The sequence below is a fragment of the Liolophura sinensis genome, chromosome 1 (genome assembly GCF_032854445.1).
Source record: "Liolophura sinensis isolate JHLJ2023 chromosome 1, CUHK_Ljap_v2, whole genome shotgun sequence".
NCBI classification, from domain to species: domain Eukaryota; kingdom Metazoa; phylum Mollusca; class Polyplacophora; order Chitonida; family Chitonidae; genus Liolophura; species Liolophura sinensis.
In genome coordinates this window covers 62,042,092-62,064,584 of record NC_088295.1, presented here as the reverse complement: position 1 = coordinate 62,064,584, position 22,493 = coordinate 62,042,092, and the positions used below count along the sequence as shown (strand labels likewise).

Genomic DNA, 22,493 nt, shown 5'->3' with positions numbered 1-22,493 from the left:
CGATTCTGATTCTGATCACCACCAAAATTGAATGGATCCGTGCGTGTTGCACAAAGTTTCAATAAAATGTGTGCATGATCTTCTCTGTAAAGTCCCTGACAGACATTTCACCAGGCTGAGCAATCATTAAAAGTGAACATAAAGCCAGCCACTGACGCTAACTTAATTAATGAAGTATTATTCCAGAAATGTTCTAAAGATATTTTAAAAATTCTACACCGTTTATTAACAAAATAAATCGCAAACAAGAGTCAGTACCTAACCACTTATTTGATGACGCCTTTTTGCCATGTTACCCAGAGTGACGTCACAAAGCCTTGCAGCTCTCCCGTACCATCGGTATTAACCAATGTGACAATGAGAAAATACAAACAAAACGCGTGATACCCATCCAAAGAGTATCAGCTCTGTTCTGTGTTTCGTTAGGGTTTGGCTCTCGTTCAGGGCAATGTTCGCGGACACAAGCGTCGTATTTTAGCCACCCAGCTCGTCCTCCATCGTCCTGCATAGGTGTAAGCATTTGGCCCAGCTGGATGTACCGACTTTAGGGAATTACCGAACATAGAAGAACCTTCTGACTGGTATCAGACTCTTTCATTCAGATTTCGGCGAGATATTTTCGTAATAAATCTGACTTTGCGAAGAAAAAATAATGGTAAGTCACAATACTTTTCTTCAAGCAATGGGTCTCAACGAGGCGGCTGTCTTGCCTGCTCACCCTGTAGAGTTACTGCAATATCCTGCCAACATGTACGCTAATCGCAAAATCCAGTTTATTGCACCGATATGTCTATCCACTATAAGAAACCACACTGATAATAGAGGGCTAATACGTCTCTTGACGGGAGCTAATTATTACGTGACGCTTTCAGCGCTAGTGTTTGGCCAAATTCACTTGGGTTTCTACAACACAGCTATTCAGAGTGAACTGTCTGCCAGTGCCATATCCTCAATGCTGAACTTTTCGGCTTTCAAAGCTTTATAGAATTTCTTATGTTCACTTTAAACATTTTCTGAAACCAGATCCACTCCCGGATTACAACGAAAATTAATTGGATGGGTGAAAAAGGCCAAGCTCGGCGTCAAATTTTATCTTGGAAATCCATTCATAACAGATAAGCGATTAAGCGTCGTCAAAAACATTACCTACTCTTGCTGAAGTAGTTAATGAATTTCTACTTTTTTTAACCGTCGACTTTGTTGTTATTGAAGAGAAAACAGGTTGTGAATTTAATCAATGGCACGGAGTACCTACATTTTGGCACGTTTGGTTCAATGAGTTACAGAAAAATTACAATCAGCAACTATATAAACTTGTAAGGGGAATTCCAGTTTATAATGCGTCTCCAGTTAAGAAAGCAACGGGGATTTCCAGATTCTGTGGACTATATTTAGCTTCCGTGTCATAAACTCGACAAGCAGCTACATGATTGGTGTTTCTATCAGCAAGCAACCAATGACAACGGCTTGTTAGACAGGGTTCAGCGCGTGATCAGCTCATGGTCAACCTCATCCATTCTATGGGTGACTTGCACTGAGCGTCCCGCCATCATGGCTGTACACGGATTGTGTGGTAAGTAACAGTTACTTACCACACAATCCGTGCTTATACAAATCTGCTAACTGAGCTGTTTAAATAAGCAGTCTAATGTTCGTGGTCCACCAGTGTAACATGCACATCTGTATGCCAGGTTTGGGAAAATTCGCAGGTATCTTGCCGAAGACCTATGGTTATATCCCAGGTTAACTGTAAAACTGGCCACCACAGTATAGGTGAAAAAGTGCGGCCTTAAACAGGAATCACATAAATAAATAAATAAATACATCGTGCCGACAGGAAAAATGATAACCATCTTAAGTATGCATTCATTTATTCGAAATGTTTCAAACCTAAAACTCGAAATTTAACAAACTTTCACTTTCTGGATTAGCCATGTTATGAAAATTTTCCCACAAGTGAGATAGTATTAAACCAGCAACAAATGGGAGTACTTGCCTGAAATATAATGCTTCAACCCATGTTCCGTTGGATAGCAAAACACTATTCAGTGACGTTATGACATGTAAAAACTCTCTCAAAATGGTATTTCGAGTGGTTTGGATATCTGGTATATTACTCGGTGTTGCATATAGCTGTTTTACGTATATAAGACACAATGCAACTGACTGATGTATCGTTTCTTAGAAACTTTAGCCTTAGAGTACCTATACCTAACCTTCAGCCTTAGAGTATCGATGCCTAAATTTCAGCCTTAGAGCACCTATTCCTAAACTTCAACCCTGGAGTACCTGTTCATATGCTTTAGTCTTAGATTTATTTACTTGATGTTTTTACGCCGTACTCAAGAATATTTCATTGATACGAAATTAGCATTATGGTGGGAGGAAACCGGGCAGGGCCCGGGGGAAACCCACGACCATCCACAGGTTGTTGCAAGACCTCCCCATTTTAGTTTTAGAGTACAGATACCTAAAATTCAGCCTCAGAGTATCGGTACCTAAAACAAGCATGTACAGTAAAGTTTTTCACTACTTCGAAGCAAGCGTCGGTATTGGTGAAAACAAAATCTCTAAAAACAGAACGGGATTTTTTTTTATAGCAGATCAATAGAAATTAAAGAAGACACTTTAAAAACATGGCACTATAGGCTGAAAAGAGCACATTTTTTTCTGTTTGGTGGTGCCCGCCTGCTTATTTATAATTTATCAACATGAGTTACACATTAAATTTTTTATGGCATGCACAAGCGAGGAAATGCCTACTCTTTTGAATGGTATTTGTTTAATATTTAAGTTTTCTTCTCCTGGGTTTGGGTTTTCCCCACCATTGTTTGTAACAGAACGTGTCAACATATACAACCGGTGGTATTACTATTCTTCCCTTGTAAACATTTGTGACAAAAACCGTTGAACTATCTCGCTTAAATTACACATAGCAGGCAGACAGAAATCTCGAATTTCTGTGTTTTACTGTCCTGTCCTATATACGCCGGTCCTCCTTTTTCGTACTTGTATAGACCTCTTTTTGTATACCCCAGTCCTCTGTTTACCTCGCAGCCCGGTCGTGGCCAATTTCACGAAACCCTCTGAACGTTACCAGCACGAAAATTCCAGACGTAATGTTTACAATGCCGACCCCCATGGTAGTTACATGAACATATAACGTCTATTCTTGCAATAAGGAGAGACAAAAACAACGACAAGGCTACAGTAGACATCGTAAATGTTTCATTTTCAATTGTAAATGTTTCTATTGTAAATATACATGTATAGATCCACCAGTAATAAATAGTATCTTGCTTTACAGTCAAGTAAGAAAAAATGGAAACGCCTACCCATTTAACATTACGACAATTTCCAAATGAAATTATGAAAATTGTAAACTAATCACCCCCGAAGTCTGGTCCCTTTGCATTGTTTTAATGAGTATGTTAAATGTGATGACAACACAGCATTTTGGGTCATTCTAGACCAGTGATGTCGAATAATCGCAAAAATCGTCTAATTTACATCACTGCATACTTTTTTTTTATTTTACTTAATTCTGCTTAAGCCATGGTGCTGGGTGGGGGGAGTGTAAATTGCTACTACATGTATTCATCCATTTACATAAACAGCTGGAATCAAACCCTGACTGAGGGAAGTTGACAAGAGGCGGTATTTCACCGATTACCTATGACAATTGGTCATCACGTTGAAGTCGCGCAAGTAATTTTCAGTTTTATCCAACACAGACAAAATTCTCACATATTTTAACATTAGATTACACACCTATAACTAGGTGCAAAATAGCAGTGCAGAAATTTATAGTGTATTAACAACCTAAAATGTCTGATTGGCAGAATTATCCAATCAGTGTTCCATATCACTTCAGTTCGAATGCAAATCTTGGACACAATTGCCCGAATTGTCCAAATGTAACTATAACGTGCTTCAGAATGTCATTAGAACGGAGTTCGGTTGAATATCCTGTGAAAACATGAAGTTATTTTCAGCCCTCTTGAATATGTTCTTTCGTGGTAAACCAAGGTGAACATCCCTTAAATGTTCAACGTAGGAATTGCACAAACAGAATCTACTGAAACTCGACATGAAAAAGAGAATCATCATTTATTACTGGGAGCATATAATTATCACAAAATCTTAAAAAGTTTTCAGCCAGTAAAGCCGCTGAAGTATAATCCAGGTATGCATAAAATCCTGAGATAGAATAACTAGAGGCCAGATTTAACCGGTTACGTGTTGCACTTTGCCAACTATAACACTGTCATCGGTGATCTGGATTTACTTTCTGTGCTGTGCGTCTTGTGTGTTTTAAGAGTGTAAACTTGACTAACACGTCATTACCTCCACCTGAACATAAGGATACAGATCAAGTACGTGCTGCTCTGACCTGCTCGAGCAGATGTCAGAAGAGGGTCGTCATGTAGCCTCAACTGCCTTCGCCGCAGAAATGCACACATGTTCACACTTTAGACTGTTGCATTGAGTGACATCAAATGTTCCTTTCCCAGCTGATAATGATGACGTCACATTAAAGGCAGTACGGCCTTACAATAGAAACTGATATGTAACGGTACAATCCATTCTCGACGTAACAATGGCTTGTAGTCTTGCTTCACACCAGCGCCACCTACGGACAAAGAATATATATATAAAAGAATATACCGCCTCCCCACTGGTGTCGAACTCCCCATCATGTCCGAAACCCAGGACAGCAGACCATGGACAGATATCAGATATTCGTACACTGATGACTGGTCCACTCGATATACCAGTTACTTTGTCATCTCTGGTGTTTTGGGTATAAATGCATTCTAGTACCAATATTATTCTTGCATTTAAAGCGCAGATATTTAGAGGAGGAGTAAGGTTACAACTAACACGTATATGTATCTATGTTGTAAACATTTGGGTGCAGTATGGACAAAAGTATGAAAGACAGCCGGCACCGCTTTTTATTCTTCATCACACATAAGCGTATATGTAATCGATTACAAAAATCGTATATGCCCGAAGTATCTGATATTCCCCTGCATCCTGCAGATAGCAATTGAATTATTGTCTTCGTAGTTATATCGACAGTCTTTGGGGTTCTGAGGCGCCCACATAGGCGATGACCTGTTAGTCCAAGCTCGCGTATGAGAATATGTTTTGATGGTAATTTCGGATGGTAAATCTAGTTGTAATTTTGTTGTGTCCTTTCCCTAATGTTCAGCATTTTCCTTCAGACAGTGTTTCCTTTCCGAACTGAGACCGGCCCGGTAGCACAGTTGTCAGAGCGTCACCTTCGGGAGACGGTAGATCCAGATTCAATCTGGGTCGGGTCACACCTAAGACTATAAAAGAGGAAGTTGTAGCTTCCTGGCTTGGTGTCCCAGCATTAATTAAGGGGGATAGTGCAACGACTCGTTTACCTGTATCAGTATAACGGCTCGAGCGGAGCGGCTTAAGTGCCTTCGTTAAGTCGTCTCACTGAAGCAGCTCTAGATAAAAGAGCGGTGGAAATCCGTCCTGCAACAAGGAGGCACATCACATGCAGTCTAAAGACACCTTCTTTGTCATATCACTGAAAAATTGCAAAGTACGACGTTAATCCACAAGTACTCACTCACTTTCCGAATTGTTTCCCTTTCGCAGTTTGTCGTACCGCAATCTTTCACTTCTTTGTTAACTCATTCTGAGAAGCCAAATCCCCGTGTGAATCTTTCGCCTTACGCCTTTTCATTCCCATCGTCTACACTGATTGAGCGTTTCATTGCACCTCATCATGGACTTGACAAACTGCTTCACCTAATCTGCAGCTGTCAATGCATGACGGAGTTGGGTTCCGATACGCCACCTCGTTTTCTAAAGGGCCAGTATTGTGGCATCTTTTGCGTTCTTGAGCTCTGCTGTTTATATGTAGGTCTTCACTCGTGCGGCGATGGTCTGATGACAGAGTGGACAGTAGGTGAGGTCAACACAGCATTGGTCACAAGTGACGAGGTGACTACAAGGCAACAAAGCGATGGTTACATCACGGTCCATGCACACCTTGCACTTCATCTGTTCCTTCAACCTTTGGTTTTCGACCAAAAGTTCGTGCATACCATTAGCCGCTTTTTCTAAAACAAAGAGAATAATTTCTATTTATAAGACTGTGACAGCTGTTTGGGGATTAAATATCTTCACTCTAACTGGAATCGGAATGCAAAACACCTCCACTTAAGATCTTTATTTCTTTCCCTGCTTGTTGCCCATAAATTGTTCTACCAGACAATTACTCGTACATTGCCGCTTAAGAGCTTTCGAAATGAAAACATATACATACATACATATGACATCCGGGTCATACCGCGTTGCATGTGTAAGCACGGATATACCTCTACAAGACAGAGCCGATGACAGATAAACGTTTAATATACAACATACCTCTGGCACGCTCAGGTAAAACTGGTGAGTTAAAAGATGAAGATTTAGGCGAGGGTTTATCCATGACAGCTGTACTCTTTCCTTCTCCAAAAGCTGAAATGAGGAAGACAAAAACAAAAAATAATAATAAAATAACAAAAATATTTTTTTCAGGTGTTATTTGGCGTCAAGCACCTTATACCAATCAAATCAAATCACTGCATCTTGTTATGGTAAGCCACCAATAACCATGTTCCAATAAGGAAAAAAAAAAAAAAAAAAAAAGAACTTACCGACAGTATGAGATTTTTCTGGCTCAACTTCCCTGAATTCACCAATGGCATCTTCCATTTCCAAGGTGATCCTCGCCAGCTTTTCTGACGTAATTTGGGTTTCATCCCAGCCTGAAACAAAGACACAAGCAGTGTATACACCATATAGAGAGGAAACACCAGAAGTGTTAACCTCATTAAGAAGGACACGGGGTATTCATTATTCATTCCAATTTTCTCCTCAGTATATGTGTATACCCGTATATGTTCAAGCCAAGCATTTCTGAGACTTCATCAAATAGTGCATGCTCAATGTACAAGACTTAATAGTTCACCAGTTAAAAAAAGGAAAAAGATTTTCGGTAAAAAAAAATACTACATCCAGCATTACTGTTGGAGTTACAGTAATAGTGCAATGTCAGTAATTACCAACATTGTATAGCCCTTGTCAAAATTAGTCGGGCTATAGCAAAAAGGTATGACAAACCTTTTGAGGCATAAAGCTAGACAGTACGACACACTGACACAGAAATAAATACAAGTATAACATTTCTCTGATTAAACAAATTTCTCTTGATACAATCTCAAGTGATCAACTTACCGGAAGCATTGAGAAGATTTGTAATTGCGGCTCGGACAAGTTTGGGAGGGTAACCTAAAACAAGCAGAGCTTCTCCGCACGGTTGTTTTATCACCTTATCCACTAATTCATGAAGATCTGTAAGAAAAATACACGTGCACGTAATTGACAGCAATTCTGGGACATATTGCTCCTTACCACGACTGGAGGAGAAATACTTCGCTGAGTTGTGTCCCTTTGTGTCATGACGTCATGACGAGAAAAAAATCACACTAACTAACATGACGATAATTTTCTTATGGTTTTGTTATTACTTTTGAATTAGGTTTGGATGCTTTTGTGAGCAAGAATAAAATATACTGTCTTATTTGTCTCATACGTTAACAATACAAGATATAGCCTCTAAAGTGTATGTCCTCTGCAAGGCAAACGTCGGTCAGAATTAGGAGATGTGCGATCAAAGAGATCACAATCCGTATCTCGTGAATTTACATATTTATCTCATTGCCGTTTTATGTCCAAGAATATTCAAGAATATTTCACTTAAAGCATTTTGGCGGATGGAAACCGGGCAAGGTATATAATCCGCGACAATCCCCAGGTTTCTGATAGACATGTCCCTATGTCTCATGAAAAACAGACGGGACATATTACTGATCAAAATTTTCCAAATGTTATTTTTATCTGAAGAAAACTGCAAAAATGACAACTGCAGTGAACCCTACACAAAATTATCTATACGCACAAATTTGTAGAAATAACTGGCGTGTATTTACCTGGAACGGGGGTTGTGTTCTGAGCGACCTGGGGTTCTTCACTAGGACCGTCGGTTTGCTGAAAATAAAGATTTTAAATGTAAATATAGTGCAAAATGCAAAAACGGCATTTATACAACAGCACCACACCAAAAAAATGTCATTAAAGTAGAACTCGTTTCCATTCATGCTGATATAGTTGGCAATTAGAGTGATAACAGCTTAGCTTACATACCGTCATTCTTTTTTTGGATACTTTCTCAAACAGTTTAAGTAGCTAAAATATGTACACGAATAAATCATACTGGCGTTCTTATGACAATTACGGTAACGCCCAGGCCAACTGTACACATCAATAAACATGTTTTGCTTAAGGTTATGTTATACCTATATATGTCAGCACGATTTCTATATATACAGTCCTTAATATCTATCTACAGCGCATACATGTATGTCTATATATTTCTGGTTATGAGCTTGCAGATATTTTCGGTATCGTAAGTGCTTAGTCAGTGTTCATATTTAGCCTGTTTTGTGTATAACCAGGTGTATACACTCTGCTAAAAATCCGAAGCGTTCAAGGTGGAATTTTGTGGGGTTATACTTTTTCAGCTGAGAGTCATACGCATATAAAATTTATACTGTTTTATTAATTTTTTTTTTATAGATTCAGCCTTTCTCACGGAGGACTCAAAACACGTGAATCTGTTTTTTTTCCCCCGGCTGTGACATCCACAGAGCGTGCTATCGACCCCAGCAACGTCGGACTTTCCACATGAAGTACCCAGTTATTGGGTGTTATGTTATGTTATTGCCTCACAATGACGAAATCGTTTGTAGCTTAACAGTAATAGTGCGTAAAACATATGGGCCAACTCGAAATTTTTTGTCTTAAGTGATTGAGTGACGCAGCCGGAAAAGTGGGAGTTTCTTAAAATAAACTAAGTCCCAGAAAAAGTTCAATCCTGAGCATATTTTGGCTGAATATCGCCGTCTGCACATTATTGCAAGTGTAACTGAAAATGTATGCAAGTTCCGCTGGATATTATTAAACAATAGAAGCCACCACAACCTCCCCACTAAAGTGTTATTCGCATATACACGTATATATGTAGCCTCTAAGTGGCAGACGGAAGATGTGCCAGGCGTGTGCGCCTATTTCCTTGGCAATGCTTTCTGCAAACAATAACCGACCAATTAAAACCCTGGATTATGCGATTCCATTTTGAAAATATAAAGTGTCTGACGTCAGTATTTACGATCACTAATTAGATGTACGTGTATTTGGGTAAAAACATTGGTCAAGTAAAAGCTTATATATGTTATTCAGAATATCTCATATAGGGGCCATTTATAGTTATTTACTTGCTAGGGTAGTCCGAGATTGCTCGAAGGTTAGCTTTGGCAAAATTCTGTTAGGCCAAGGACGGACCCTAACCAACGGCAAGGGGCGCTCCATTTAAAAACCTCATGCAGTTACCTGTCCTTGCCAAATATATGAATGTCGAGGCAGTACATCCGTTCGCTTTGACCATCATCACGGAATGTCCGGACCAAACCGGCTAGGATATAACCGAACGACGTTGTGTTCGTGATACACAGAGAGACGAAAATATAAGGAACGCAAACTCCAGGCATTGGGGACGTATATGACGTGTAATTTTTCTCTCAAACGCCGTTACATTGGAAAGTTTTTCCAAACTAATGCTAGCTCAGTATATGACGCCACGGCAACTAGTTTCGTTTTCATATATACGAAGGTGCATGTTAATCTAATCAGATCGATTTTTGTGAAATCGATATTCACACAGAAACTGATCCACAGGTAGAGTGAATTTGTGTAAGCGGGTGATGTGTCTAGACCCTCACACCACTCTATCAACTAAGATGAGTTGGCGAATCGTTGGGTCTAGATTCGTATCTCATTGGTGTGGGTTCGCCACGATATGGCTGCAAAATTGCCGATGTGGCGTTAAGCCATAATCCTTCATTCATTCATTGGTGTACCAGATACGCGTTTCAGTCTTGGGAATTCAATATATCCAGATTTTCCCCATAATATTCATATCGTACGCCCTCAATTTTTTGATTACGAAAACAGAAGCTCCGTTTGAGAATATCACGAAACGTAATCACACCTGTAACCTTCACCACAGAGAATTTATCTCACAGACACTGGTATTGAAGGTACATGTATGTATACATAACATGCATCAAACTTGATGACGGAGAGTGTGGGGTTTTTAAATGAATATACTTTCTACATATTGGAGATCTCTGATGTCACTTTATTTGATATAGAAGGGACGTGCTATAGAATGTATAAGTAAAGCGGTAGGCCTGTATCCCATCTTCTCTGCTACAGTCATAACATGTCATTTCGACACGTCAACACAGGAAATCGACTCTAAACATGCCAACATTTTCCGTTAGTTGACATTGGGATGTACGGAGTCAAAGCTTTAACTAGGTGCAGAAACTCCCTCCTAGAATGTGAGGCATTTGTCTTATTTGTATAATTTTGTTGTTTCATTCCTCGCTGAAGGATGTGTGATGAGGGGAGGAATACATCATAGTACCACAACGGTTGCCAAATTTAGAGTTAGGCTATGATTCACAGCACCGCAATATAACCACGTACTATGTACATAGAACAGATAAGACAATCGCTGAGCATTATTTCTGCCGCTGATAGAAATTCTAGTTTAAGCAGAAAGCAAAATTTCTAAACAGCTTGGCCTGAAGAGATTTAAAAAGTTGAAACTAAACGAAGGCTAATCGTTGAGATAAATTGTATACATTAGCATTTTTGGCCTGGCTGGATTTTTACACCGTACAGAAGAATATTTCACTTATATATGGGAGGAAACCGAGCAGAACCCAGCGGAAGACCCACGACCATCAGCCGCTTGCTAACAATTCCTCTCACATACCACAGGAAACCAGCATGATCGCAGCAGTGAGGAGCTCCTCGGTCATTGTGAAGCACAGTTAACTTTTCAATAATACAGCGCCCTAAATGGAGAAGTGTACAGTGGATCTCTTTAAGAACTTCCTTTCACGACTGCTTGATCACCTACACGGTCCTACATCAGCTTTACCGACTGCTAAATTTTCAACAACCCTTGACAGCACTAGTGTCGGCGCGAGAATCTTAAAAATTCCCTGTCAGAGACGGGGATTGAACCCACACTCACGAGACAAGCAATTCATTTTCCAATCTTGCACACGTCCAACATAAACTTGGCACTGTCTACACTACTGTTACACACACCTGGTAATGTCTTGGAAAGTTGATGTTGACGTTGTTGACAAAGTCGTCCCCCTTTACAGAACGTATATACTGACAATCCGCAAACCATCGCGCATGCTCAACGAACGGTCGATCTCCGGGAAGCCAGTTCCGTAAACCACCTCCGCAGTAAAAACAACGGGTGCAGTCTTCGTTTCCTTGAGTCGAAGCAGAACAAGTGGCGATCGTTAATAAACTTGAAGGATAGCTTAGGCAATCATAGTATTTGTTCTACCAACTAAAAAGAATTAAACGGCAAATGTTGGATGCATTTATTGTTATTGGATACTATACCGTTAAAACCATTTTTTTTTAAATTTACTTATTTACTTGCTTATTTATTTAATTCGTCTTTAACGCTACACAACATAATTTTTCATTTATACGATGGCCGTCAGTTTTATGGGTGGAGGAAACCGGAGCGCCCTTGGTAAACCACCGACCTTTGACAAGTTACTGATGAATTTTCCGAGATGTGAGTTGGCACACCAAATTGGTGATCTTCATTTAAGGTTGGACTTCATACACGGCAACACCAGCGTTGTCGACCCTTTATAGTTATCAAAGCTCCTCAAACAGTGAGAGTGTGGAAAATCTATAAATTCCATGTCCACGCCAGGATCTGAACCCACACGTCGTGTATCCTACCGAATAAACCACTCATAAGGTTCTTCCTATGAGAACAGTGAATGGGTGTCTATAGCTGGTTTTTGCCAGGTCCAGTTCTGCCATGTTGCCTGACAACTGTTGTCATGAAATATTCTTGAGCATGTATGATGTTAAACAGTCGACATATCAATAAATATATACATATATACATAAATATGCCTTACCAGTGTAGAACAGTCCAGCGTTTGCTAATTCCTGGGGTCTTTGTCCACGGTCACGGGGCCAGCCGACAAAGGAATTCACTCGGGCTCTTCTGTCTGCGTAGTGAGAGTAACGAGCCCCGGACCTAGCATAGAATTTCCCAAGGCTGTCCATATAAGTAAGGAGTGTCTCAACTGTACGAAGGCTGTATAAATTATCAAAATCTGCAGAAGAAATATATGTTCTGCATGGTGAATATCAGCCCATCAGTTCTCTGGAAAGCATGGTTATTTTGCCGCAAGTCTATGAGGTGCTTGGCGTCGATCCCACTATTACTTTTTGCGTACATACACTTTTTTGCGTCATTATATATACTTCAGAATGGACGATGAGTTTTCGATGAAGCTCCATTGCATATAACATTTAAAATAGTATATGATAAATAGACAGAATCAAATCACGAGAGTTTGACGTCATCACTAGATACGTCCCGTGGCTGGTATAATAAGCTCATATCTCATGCAGAGATCATAACAAAATACGTGCTTTATATCGATGGCTTTTCCAAATGTGAACATATTGAAAATGTATTTATGGGAATACACGTATATATTGTAGTTAAGAATTTACAGTGGTTTCGAACTCAGCCTTGCCGAATAGTGAAAAATTTTCCCACAGTTATAATTTCTCACGTTTGTCACCCGAGGAAGTAAATCATTTATTTATTTATTTATTTTTTTATTTATTTTATTTATGTCCATGTCCGGCTTATAGGGGGAACCCAGAATATGTACCCGGACATCACAGACTAAATAAACGAATAAGGATTGTAACAGCATAATCACATATGAAATAACACGATAACATTTCAAAGTCGGTATTGAATATGAAATTTCCCGTTTCGTTGAGATTTCCGGTAGGTGCGGAACCTTATGCATTTCCATTAAAAATACAAGGAACACGGAAAATTTTCGCACTTACTGGTATACTTGACCAACTAACTCGCCTTGTAAACTGAATCAATTTATTTTCTACATCAGCAATTTACCTATATATTTGTTATAACAGCTCGAGGTGTGCCCTAAACACGTGGGCCGTACACAGATGTTACGGCAGTATAACTGCACTTAACGAACTCTCAAGTACTGATTTTTGAGGAGTTCATTTATTTATCTGATCAGTGTTTTACGCCGTACTCAAGAATATTTCATTTATACGACGGTGGCCAGCATGGTGGCTGGAGAAAACCGGACAGAGGCCGCGGGAAACCCACGATCATGAACAGGTTTCTGGCAGCCCTTCCCACGTACGGCCCGAGAGGAAGTCAGTATGAGCTGGACTTGAACTCAGAGCAACCGCATTGATGAGATGCTCCTCGGTCATTGCCCCGCGCTGGCGTGCTAACCACCTCAGCCCCAATGATGTGCTTAAGAGACAAATCAGCTTATTCATATCACGTGCTCAGAGTATGACACACATGCAGTATTGCCAGGTTAGTCAGGGACTTGTATTATACTGTTTGTTTATAACCTACTTCACGCAAATGCGTCTTTGACCTATTTATATGTACATATATTTGACCTACATTTATATGATTCTGCGTCTTACTGTAATAATTACCCACCAATTGACCCATGCATGAATTAAAGAAATAAAATTTCAGTACCATTATACTGTAACCTTTACAAATTGGAAAATGCCATTCAAAAGTGCCAACTCGTATGAACATATATATAGTATAGTATTAAATATAACATTTTGATTAACAGTGTTTTATAACTGTCAAACTGCATAGTGTTACAAATGAGAACCAAAATGTAAGTGGTTATTCATGCCCTTACTGTACTCGGGTGTCTAAGCTTTCCTCTAGTATATAGCTGTGAACTGAAGTTGTCAAGGTTGCAAAGTTATTGGAAATGTTGCAAAATACTGGGTTTGTCCCACGCAAACTTCTTTAAATAATCTAATCTCAGTGAAAGCATGAGGCACACAATGAGCGTATGTTCTGATTGATTTTTTTTTTTTTTTTTGATTGGTGTTTTACGCCATACTCAAGAATATTTCACTTATACGACGATGGCCAGCATTATGGTGGGTGGAAACTGGGCAGAGCCTGGGGGAAACCCACGACCATCCGCAGGTTGCTGACAGAACCTTCCCACCTACGGCAGAAGAGGAAGGCAGCATGGGCTGGTCTTGAACTCACAGCGACCGCATTGGTGAGAGGCTTCTGGGTCATTACGCTGCGCTAGCGCGCTAACTGACTGAGCCACGGAGGCCCCTGTTCTGATTGAACAAATATGCATGTATAAAAAACGTGACTTTAGTTCACGTACCTTGTCTGAGTATGTATAGAATTAGGCTATTTCATGTGCAAACCATTAAACTGGTTTCACATCTATATTCATTTGTTCAATTATTGTTCAACTTAATCACACTGAAAATAAATTCACCTAATGTATACCCTGGTCCATTTTCAATGGCTTACACTGTATGACCGAATTCATGCCGTACGATTGCCCAATATTATTTAATTTAATTTAACCCTTTACTGCTTTAAAGAGAGTTTCCCACAGCCAAATAGCCATGAGGGAATCTCCTCAATAATAAAATCAACATATATACATAAATTAACTTAGAGACCAACATGACATATACAAGAGTTTACAGAATAAAATAATGGGAACATGTGCAAGTTCTTGATAATGCCTTATGTTGAAGGCTGGATTTATAGCCGTGTCAACACAACACTGTGCACGTATTACTGGTACTTTGTATTACATAACTGGCCTTAAGTAATGCTAGAATATTAACTGCATGCATGTGACGTAATCACATTTGATCCGACGTGTCTGATGCAAATGGATTATAAACGGTGATGTATGTAGGCTGTGAGTCACATGTATTATTTGACATATGGATGTATAGCTGTTGTTAGCTTACAATGTGACTTAAGTCAGGTACCCCGATCTTTATAATCAACCTTCATGGTTTCCAGGCTTTCAGTACTCAGATATACATTTTGAATAGTGTGTTCTTCTTAGTCTATATAGAAACTATTCTTGACATGTTATAGTAACGAAATGCAGTTAAAGCCTTTAGAAGAGTTAAACGAGATAAAATTAGGAATGGATTTGAAAGGCGAAATAAAGTGAAGTACGTCTTTGGCAAATACCCAAAGTGGGCAGCTAAATAATGATGCACGTTGTTATACATTCTGACCCATGCAAGGAGTGGTGCTGGCATGACTTGCATAGCTGAACACAAGCCAATACATTGGGAAAGTCTGTTAGCAGCCTGAGGAATGTCTGTTAGCAACCTGTGGATGGTCGTGGCTTCCCCCGGGCTATGACCAGTTTCTTTTCACCATAATGCTGGCAACCGCCGTAGAAGTGAAATACTCGTATATATAGCGATAAGAGAAAAACAACGTTCTGACAGATTGTTCTCTATGCAGTGATGCAGCACTTTGATACTATAGACATAAAATTGCCGTGCTTAAAAAACTTCAAGCAAATTTTTCGATTTGAAAATTTGTTAGGCACTTGCTTAATTTTCACTTGCACGGTCAATGGTGTTTCCACAAAATAAAATATAAATCTAAACTCAACCTTAACCAGTACAGCTGCATTAGGGCTCCATCCTCGCAATTATGACAGCACTGAAAGCACCTTATCTCTTCACCTGTAACAATGGCCTCATCTTCTTATAACTCCACCTGTGATGTCCACATATGTGGGAAGGTCTACCAGCAGCCTGTGGATGGTCGTGGGTTTCCCCAGTTACCTCCCACCATAATGAGTGGCAGAGATTATATTTATTTATTTATTTGATTGGTGTTTTACGCCGTACTCAAGAATATTTCACTTATACACCGTCAGCATTTTGGTGGCTAGAAACGGGCAGAGCCCCAGGGAAACCCACGACCATCCACAGGTTGCTGTCAGACCTTACCACTTACGCAGAGATTATAACTTCGCCACTAACAATGGTCGCACTTTATTATGACTCCGCCTGTGGCCTGTGCATGCCCTGTGAACAGAATGTTGGGTGGGATAAAATGTTAGAGGCCCATCGCCCTGGGTCTTTGGGTTAACGGCTGTGCGATTCAAATTCAGATTTTTACACACGTTGTCAAGGTGTCCTTCATGGACCTACTGTCCCGAGTCAGTGGGACATGTATGCCTACATTCTGCTAGTCGAAAAGAAAGCCTGCGTCATGTACATTTCAGTTCGATATTCACTCGAATTCACGGAAATTGACCGCATGCGCGCTTGTCGATCTTTTGAAGAGTAACCAGCATTATATACGATATAGTATCTCACACATGCATAGGCCTGTACACACTACTGAGCCGCTTGTGTAGCTGTCCGTGCACATCAGTCGGCGAGCGGCAACAAAGGTCTTATGGGCCTATACTGGTCTAGCAGGAAGCTAACTTAGCAAGTCCCTCTGGTACACAACATGGAGGTCTGTGCACTACAACAGGCCTTTCCAGCGGGCAAGGCTCTGTAGCCGAAGCTCTGAACAAATGGCCCACGTGACAGTAAAGCCTCACAAAACATGTCTGTACATGAAATGAAGAAATCGTACTCACTATTTCACAGGCACACCGTCTGGTAAATTTTGATAAATCTGTGTTGTGACTCACTGAAACTCACGGTCAAATGTTCGTTTACTGCAGGGTCCCTGCCGCATATATACTGTATGCCAGTTAGGTCAACAGTACTCGTCAGCCTACGTCCACGAGGGAACCGGAAGTACATCCACCAACAGAACGAACGTGCGTGAGCAGGACGGGGAAGAGCGCGTGACCAAACATATGGCGCTTAAGACAAAGTAGTGACTCTAAATTTAGAAGATGACGTCACGGGGCATTCCAGATTGCGGTATATCCCTCTTTTCGTATTTACGCCTTACTCGAGAATATTTCACTAACACGGCCAGCATTATGGTGTGAGGTAACCGGGCAGATCCCAGCGGAAACCCACGATCACCCGCAGGTAATTGCCAGACAGAGCTTTCCGCATCTAATCCTTTGCTGCAGGCCTAGGCCTACATGCATTTACCACGAAAGCTCCTCCGTCTGTTAAAAGGTATGCATTTTAAGAAGTGGTTGATCAGATTATTTTTTTAACTGTAGATTAAAATGTGTTGGTAGATACACAGGCCTAATTGCATCATACCGCGTCATAAGTGTAACAAACTAAATATAACATATTCAGCGTAAAAAAAACAATCAGATAAATATACTGATAAATATAAATAATTTATACACTTGAAGTTGGATGACAAGTATTTGGAAACTCTCTACTGCGCTGTCATGTGCGTGTAGGTGACGTCATAACGCAAGATTCGTATAGGCACGTATAGGTGATATAAAATGTATACTGATATAATTACTGAGACCAGTCCCCTTCTGAAATAGATACGATCCTCCTGCCTATGTACGTTAATAGGCCTGAGGCGTGAAACTACGAGAAGCTGAGCCTCGCTTATAAAAGCATGCAGTATGTACATGTAAGGTATGTCACAACAGTGACAAATATTTTCTCAAATGCGGCGATCAAATGTTAAAAATAGCATGATATCAGAGAGTCGCAGAAATATCGAGAGGTTTTAAAGGATTGGTGTCCAGATTTATTATTTATTCATAACTAACTACCCTTGTATATATTGTTAAATTGAGTGCAAAAAATATTGAAAAGTTTACAATAATCAGTGAGTAATATGGTAGTTAAAATACTGTTAAAGCTAGTTTTATGTATTTTTTCCGCCAACACTCGGTAGACTCGTATTACATCATAGAAGTCCAACCTTTGTGAGCTGCCAGGGTTTAGGCTTTTAGTTCAGTGTTAAATATAAATTTCCACAATTTCCGGAATTGTTGCAGTTCTGCATACGGTTGTAAAAACAGGTCGCCGAAGAACCCCGGCCAACGATTTAGCCCTCAGAAAGGCGTAGATTTACAGCACAAGGCGGATGGACTTTGGACCCACCAAAAACTCGCCATTTTGCAGCTGAAAGCTACGACAGGAATACAGCTGAAATAGACAGATTTCCACGATATGCACAGTGGTTATAAAATACTATTGAGCGAACTGAAAACTGATAGATAGCAAAACTCTGTACACTAACGCCGACATCCACATCGTATGTGTATTTACACTCTACACGACTATAGACCCCCATCTGCATACGCTGTTCGGAATGCCAACACTAACATGTACCGGTAGTTGTCATCGCATATGGGTATGAATTTAGAATCCCACGGGGAATGGAATGATGTTTATTGTGAAGCAGACAGAGGGAAAGAATAGTAAATAAATCTGCAGTCTGGCCAGTTTATTGTGAAGCAGACAGAGGGAAAGAATAGTAAATAAATCTACAGTCTGGCCAGTTTATTGTGAAGCAGACAGAGGGAAAGAATAGTAAATAAATCTGCAGTCTGGCCAGAAATGTTAGTGTCATACACTGGAACGTCAACGTCGTTCACTGTGGGTTCAGATTGATACATCAGTATATTTGCTTCTGTACAACTAGAATTCATCTAAAAAATCACATCGTTTTAATACAAATTCCAAGGTTACACAGGCCAGATAGGCCTGGGTTGGATCCTCGCTGAGCAGTGAGACTGGCTAGAGATCGGCTAGGTCAGTTGATGTCTTGCATTTGGTGGATTTAAAGCCATTATTGCGTTTCTCAAAAGTCCTCCCGGTAGCATACTGTTAGACAGGTTACAGTTTTTATAATTAGGACCAGTAGCTAAATCTGGACACTAATCCTTTATATGAAGTCCATTTTGTTTTTTGGCACCGGTAGGTAATTCAGCACGACACTCAAACACGTCAATAAGAGTCCACCATATATGTAAATATTTTATGTAATGAATTATTTCTGTGTGTCCTGACAACATAAGATGAATAGGTATTTTCTGTATACTCTATCTCATAATATCACCCAAGTCATGATATGGATATATCATACAGAAGATAATTTGTACACATAAATCACTAATCTACGTGCTGGCGTTTTCAGTGCATGGATTCTGTCCTCGTTGTGGACAGTTTTGAAAATATTCACAAATTGACAAATATAACAAATTTTGATTATCTGACAAACTGTACATTCTCGTGATCTCAATGATCAAAGCTTTAGCCATCCATGTTTAACACTTCAGGTCAGCAATTTTTTTTGTCTATATATATATTAACCTTGCAGAGTCGTGTATTAAGAAGCATGCATAATTCAGTGTTACGCAAATCAAACCACAGTGTGGATAAAGCCTTATAAAGAAGACGTAACAGATGATATCCACAATCAAGGAAAATCCAGTGCTTATTTTTACTTCAAGCATGTCATAAATCCACAAGGCGTGCATATGAACATTAAAACTGTTCACTGCTGCCTAATCATGAATGGGCGTTTTAGAGCAACGCACGACTTCCCGCTTCATGTTTTATATAAATAGTCACAAGGCCTGAATTAATGAAACGCTGTATGTTCCGTTTTTATCCCAGATGGAATTTATATAATGCAACCATTTATAAGAGAAAATTACGTGTATTGTGCATTACATATTCTACAGCTTAGTTATGTCGGAGTGTATAGTATGTTGTTTGTAATCGAGCTGCACGTCATCTACGTATGAGTCCGATTGTTTGTCTGTGTCTAGAAGTAAACATGATGTTTGGTTGCATTATACCACAGATATTGTTACATTACGGATGTTGTTGTACATGTAAATGCTGTGGCTGTGAGATCGTGTATATGTGTTTATTTGAGACGTACCGGATATCCCAACGATGAGGTTGCATTCTCAGCTATTTCTATTTGGATTTCTATTCTGTTTGGACAGTCACAACTCCCAGAAATGAGAAAATAAAACTGCATAGGCCCTATTAATTGTTTTCTATATTCCAACTGGGGCCTCATTGGCTAAGTGGTTAGCGAATCACAAATGCGGTCGCTGTGAGTTCAAGTCCAGTTCATGCTGGCTTCTTCTCTGGTCGTATTTGTGAGAAGGTTTTCGAGCAACCTGCTGATGGTCGTGGGTTTCTCTGCCCGGTTTCCCCCCACCATAATGCTGACAGCCGTCGTATAAGTGAAATATCCTTGAGTACGCCGTAAAGCACCATACTGGAATATATTCCAGTTTATAGAACCATCTCCAGACATGAAGAAACATGTATTTCATACATGTATGTGTGCCAGATCACTAACAAAACAGAGGGTGTGTGTAGGATACTTAACCAAACACAACAGAAAGCGGTTGAAGTTGGAAAGAGGTGGAAAAGAGTATTTAAAAGAAGCTCATGGCATTGAGAACTTGGCGAATGTTCCTAACAGCAGTAAGAGCGTAAACCCAGAGCAGCATGCAATGACGGTGTAATACTTGGCAAATGGTCACACATAACCGATGAAATACGGCCTCTGTCCGTTAGGATTTTAAGGTAACTGTTCGTGCAAATACATATTTATGCGTAATTAGGTAAAAAATGCAGTTATACTAATTGCAATTTATTAGCCAATACACCTTATACTTGGTGTACAATACAGTCCCCTATATGTGGATGAAAAAGTTGGTCATGTTTTACCCTTCGATCTAATAAGTCTTACACCATAGAGAGTAAAACTAGAGGGCAGTTTGATAATTTGCACACGATCACACGTAACCGATAAAAAACCGTGGTTAACATTTGGCTGGTATGTCGTTGGATGAAAGAGCACAATGAAGGTATGTTCTGTCGGGCAAAAAGTAGACTTAGGAGATATCCTACTCCTTCAAAATTCTTAGTATTCAAGCCCCATAATGCCCGTGTCCAAGGAAAACGGCGTCTTCACACGAACGAAAAGCACTATGTTCGAGGATTCTTGTGAACGGAAATGAGACAGATACGCCAACAAGTCTGCCTTGGACACTACATCCTACGCATCTTCCGAACATTTATTTCTTGAGGGTAGCTTGGCCAAACACAAGCGGGAAAGCAACCGTGTATTCTGCAAACATTTAAGCGTACGACTCTAAAAAGGTTAAGCGGATCAGTTGACGAGACTCAAAGAGGACATCAGACTAGTTTCCATCGAAGCCACTGTGGCCGAGTGAATTAGCATGCCAGCGCCTGGATGTAAAAAACCAATAACTGATAAGGCCAGTACACTGTTAAGGTATAATTTTGCTCTATTCACCAAGCTACATGCATAAATGTATGGAGTGACTGAGTACCTATTATTATTGTGTATTCCTAATAAACAATTTCTATAATCTTTCTTAAAGTGATATACGGGGAACTGGTCGTGGTGGAATGATTGTAAAATCTTTGTCTCTCAGTTTCTGGAACAAACTGTATTTGTATCATTGGCAGCCTCTGATAGGACATTATCGATGCCCATGCTGTCCCACCACTGTTCTGGGAGCCTAAACGACTATAGTCTGTCGACAGTGCTCATTTGGTTATTTAGAAGGGCTTAGGTTTCCTTGGACATCACAAATCTTCATCCGACAGGCCTAGGACATCTGCATGTCAGATGTGGAAACATTGGTGGATTGCTTTCCAATTCCTGGTGGTTCACACAAGGCGTTCCGCGGATTTATCTGTCCATTTTCGTTAAGACAAAAGAGTTCATAAAGTCAAAAATAGCCTATTGTTTGTCTGAAATGAAAATCTACAGAGAACTGTACACAGAAATACTTCAAATTATTAATTGCTTTTTTTTTCACCTTTTTACTTCCGCAAAACTTCCACAAAAGAAATTAGTTTCCAATTTGTATATTAAGACCATATTTTCTGACAGTTTTTCACATTATTGGTAGCGTCTAAGATCTATTGAAACTTATTAGAATGACCTTGAGCTAGTCCATTAGAGATGGTTCTTATTTACAGAAATTAAAAGAATTCAAATTTTCCGTGGGCAGATAAAAGAAATTCTTATGAAGAAAGTGATCTGATGTCACGTCATTTAGATTTAGTTCCAGTTTTATCCTTCTTTAAATGCTTTTTATGACATCAAACAAATTAAAAGAAAAATAAAAATAGATTTGCGTGATGTTTCGCACGGCCTATGAATAGCATCAACTTAGTGACATCATCACTTTAGGTAAAAAAGAATCCTCGACATTTCAGCACCCGATAAATAGGGAGAAATTTATTTTAACAGATGAATTCTCAACAGTGCTGCCTATATTCAACCAAATTAACTGATTACCTAACCATTAGCATGTTTTGGTATATATGATGCAGTTATTTTTAATGGGACTATTTTCTGTTTTAGTGGCTTTCTTTGAGGAAGAGTATACAGATATGGAGTTATAAAGATAAACTCGGGTTTCAAGATTTGCCAAACGTCAAACTGCTGGAGTGGGGTTTGGAATTTTGGCGTTTGCCCCCAA

General features: G+C 39.7%; 1 protein-coding gene across 4 annotated transcripts; it reads right to left on the bottom strand.

Annotated features, from left to right (window-relative positions):
* Positions 1 to 4,093: 4,093 nt before the first annotated feature.
* Positions 4,094 to 16,759, bottom strand: LOC135480337 (baculoviral IAP repeat-containing protein 2-like). Of its 4 annotated transcripts, none has more exons than XR_010445929.1 (8): positions 12,126 to 12,817; positions 11,275 to 11,450; positions 8,022 to 8,079; positions 7,267 to 7,383; positions 6,687 to 6,797; positions 6,415 to 6,507; positions 5,612 to 6,107; positions 4,094 to 4,633 (listed from the first exon to the last, which is right to left on the bottom strand). XR_010445929.1 is itself a non-coding variant. In XM_064760174.1 (8 exons), the coding sequence occupies exons 2-8, from the start codon at positions 12,274 to 12,276 to the stop codon at positions 5,899 to 5,901; spliced, it is 915 nt and encodes a 304-aa protein (XP_064616244.1). In that variant the 5' UTR covers positions 12,277 to 12,326; positions 15,714 to 16,759; the 3' UTR covers positions 4,094 to 5,898. The 4 variants fall into 4 exon arrangements, 2 of the variants coding, with proteins under 2 accessions (XP_064616244.1, XP_064616236.1); XR_010445928.1 differs by having other exon boundaries at positions 5,616 to 6,107; XM_064760174.1 differs by adding an exon at positions 15,714 to 16,759 and having other exon boundaries at positions 4,094 to 6,107; positions 12,126 to 12,326.
* Positions 16,760 to 22,493: the final 5,734 nt, after the last annotated feature.

Bases quoted from the DNA above. Each gene is read 5' to 3' on its own strand.
- LOC135480337 (XM_064760174.1), bottom strand. From the start codon at position 12,276: ATGGACAGCCTTGGGAAATTCTATGCTAGGTCCGGGGCTCGTTACTCT. The intron at 7,384-8,021 runs GTAAATACACGC...TTTTTCTTACAG, and splicing joins GAACACAACCCCCGTTCCAG to ATCTTCATGAATTAGTGGAT. The intron at 6,798-7,266 runs GTAAGTTGATCA...TCTTTGTTTCAG, and splicing joins AAATCTTCTCAATGCTTCCG to GCTGGGATGAAACCCAAATT.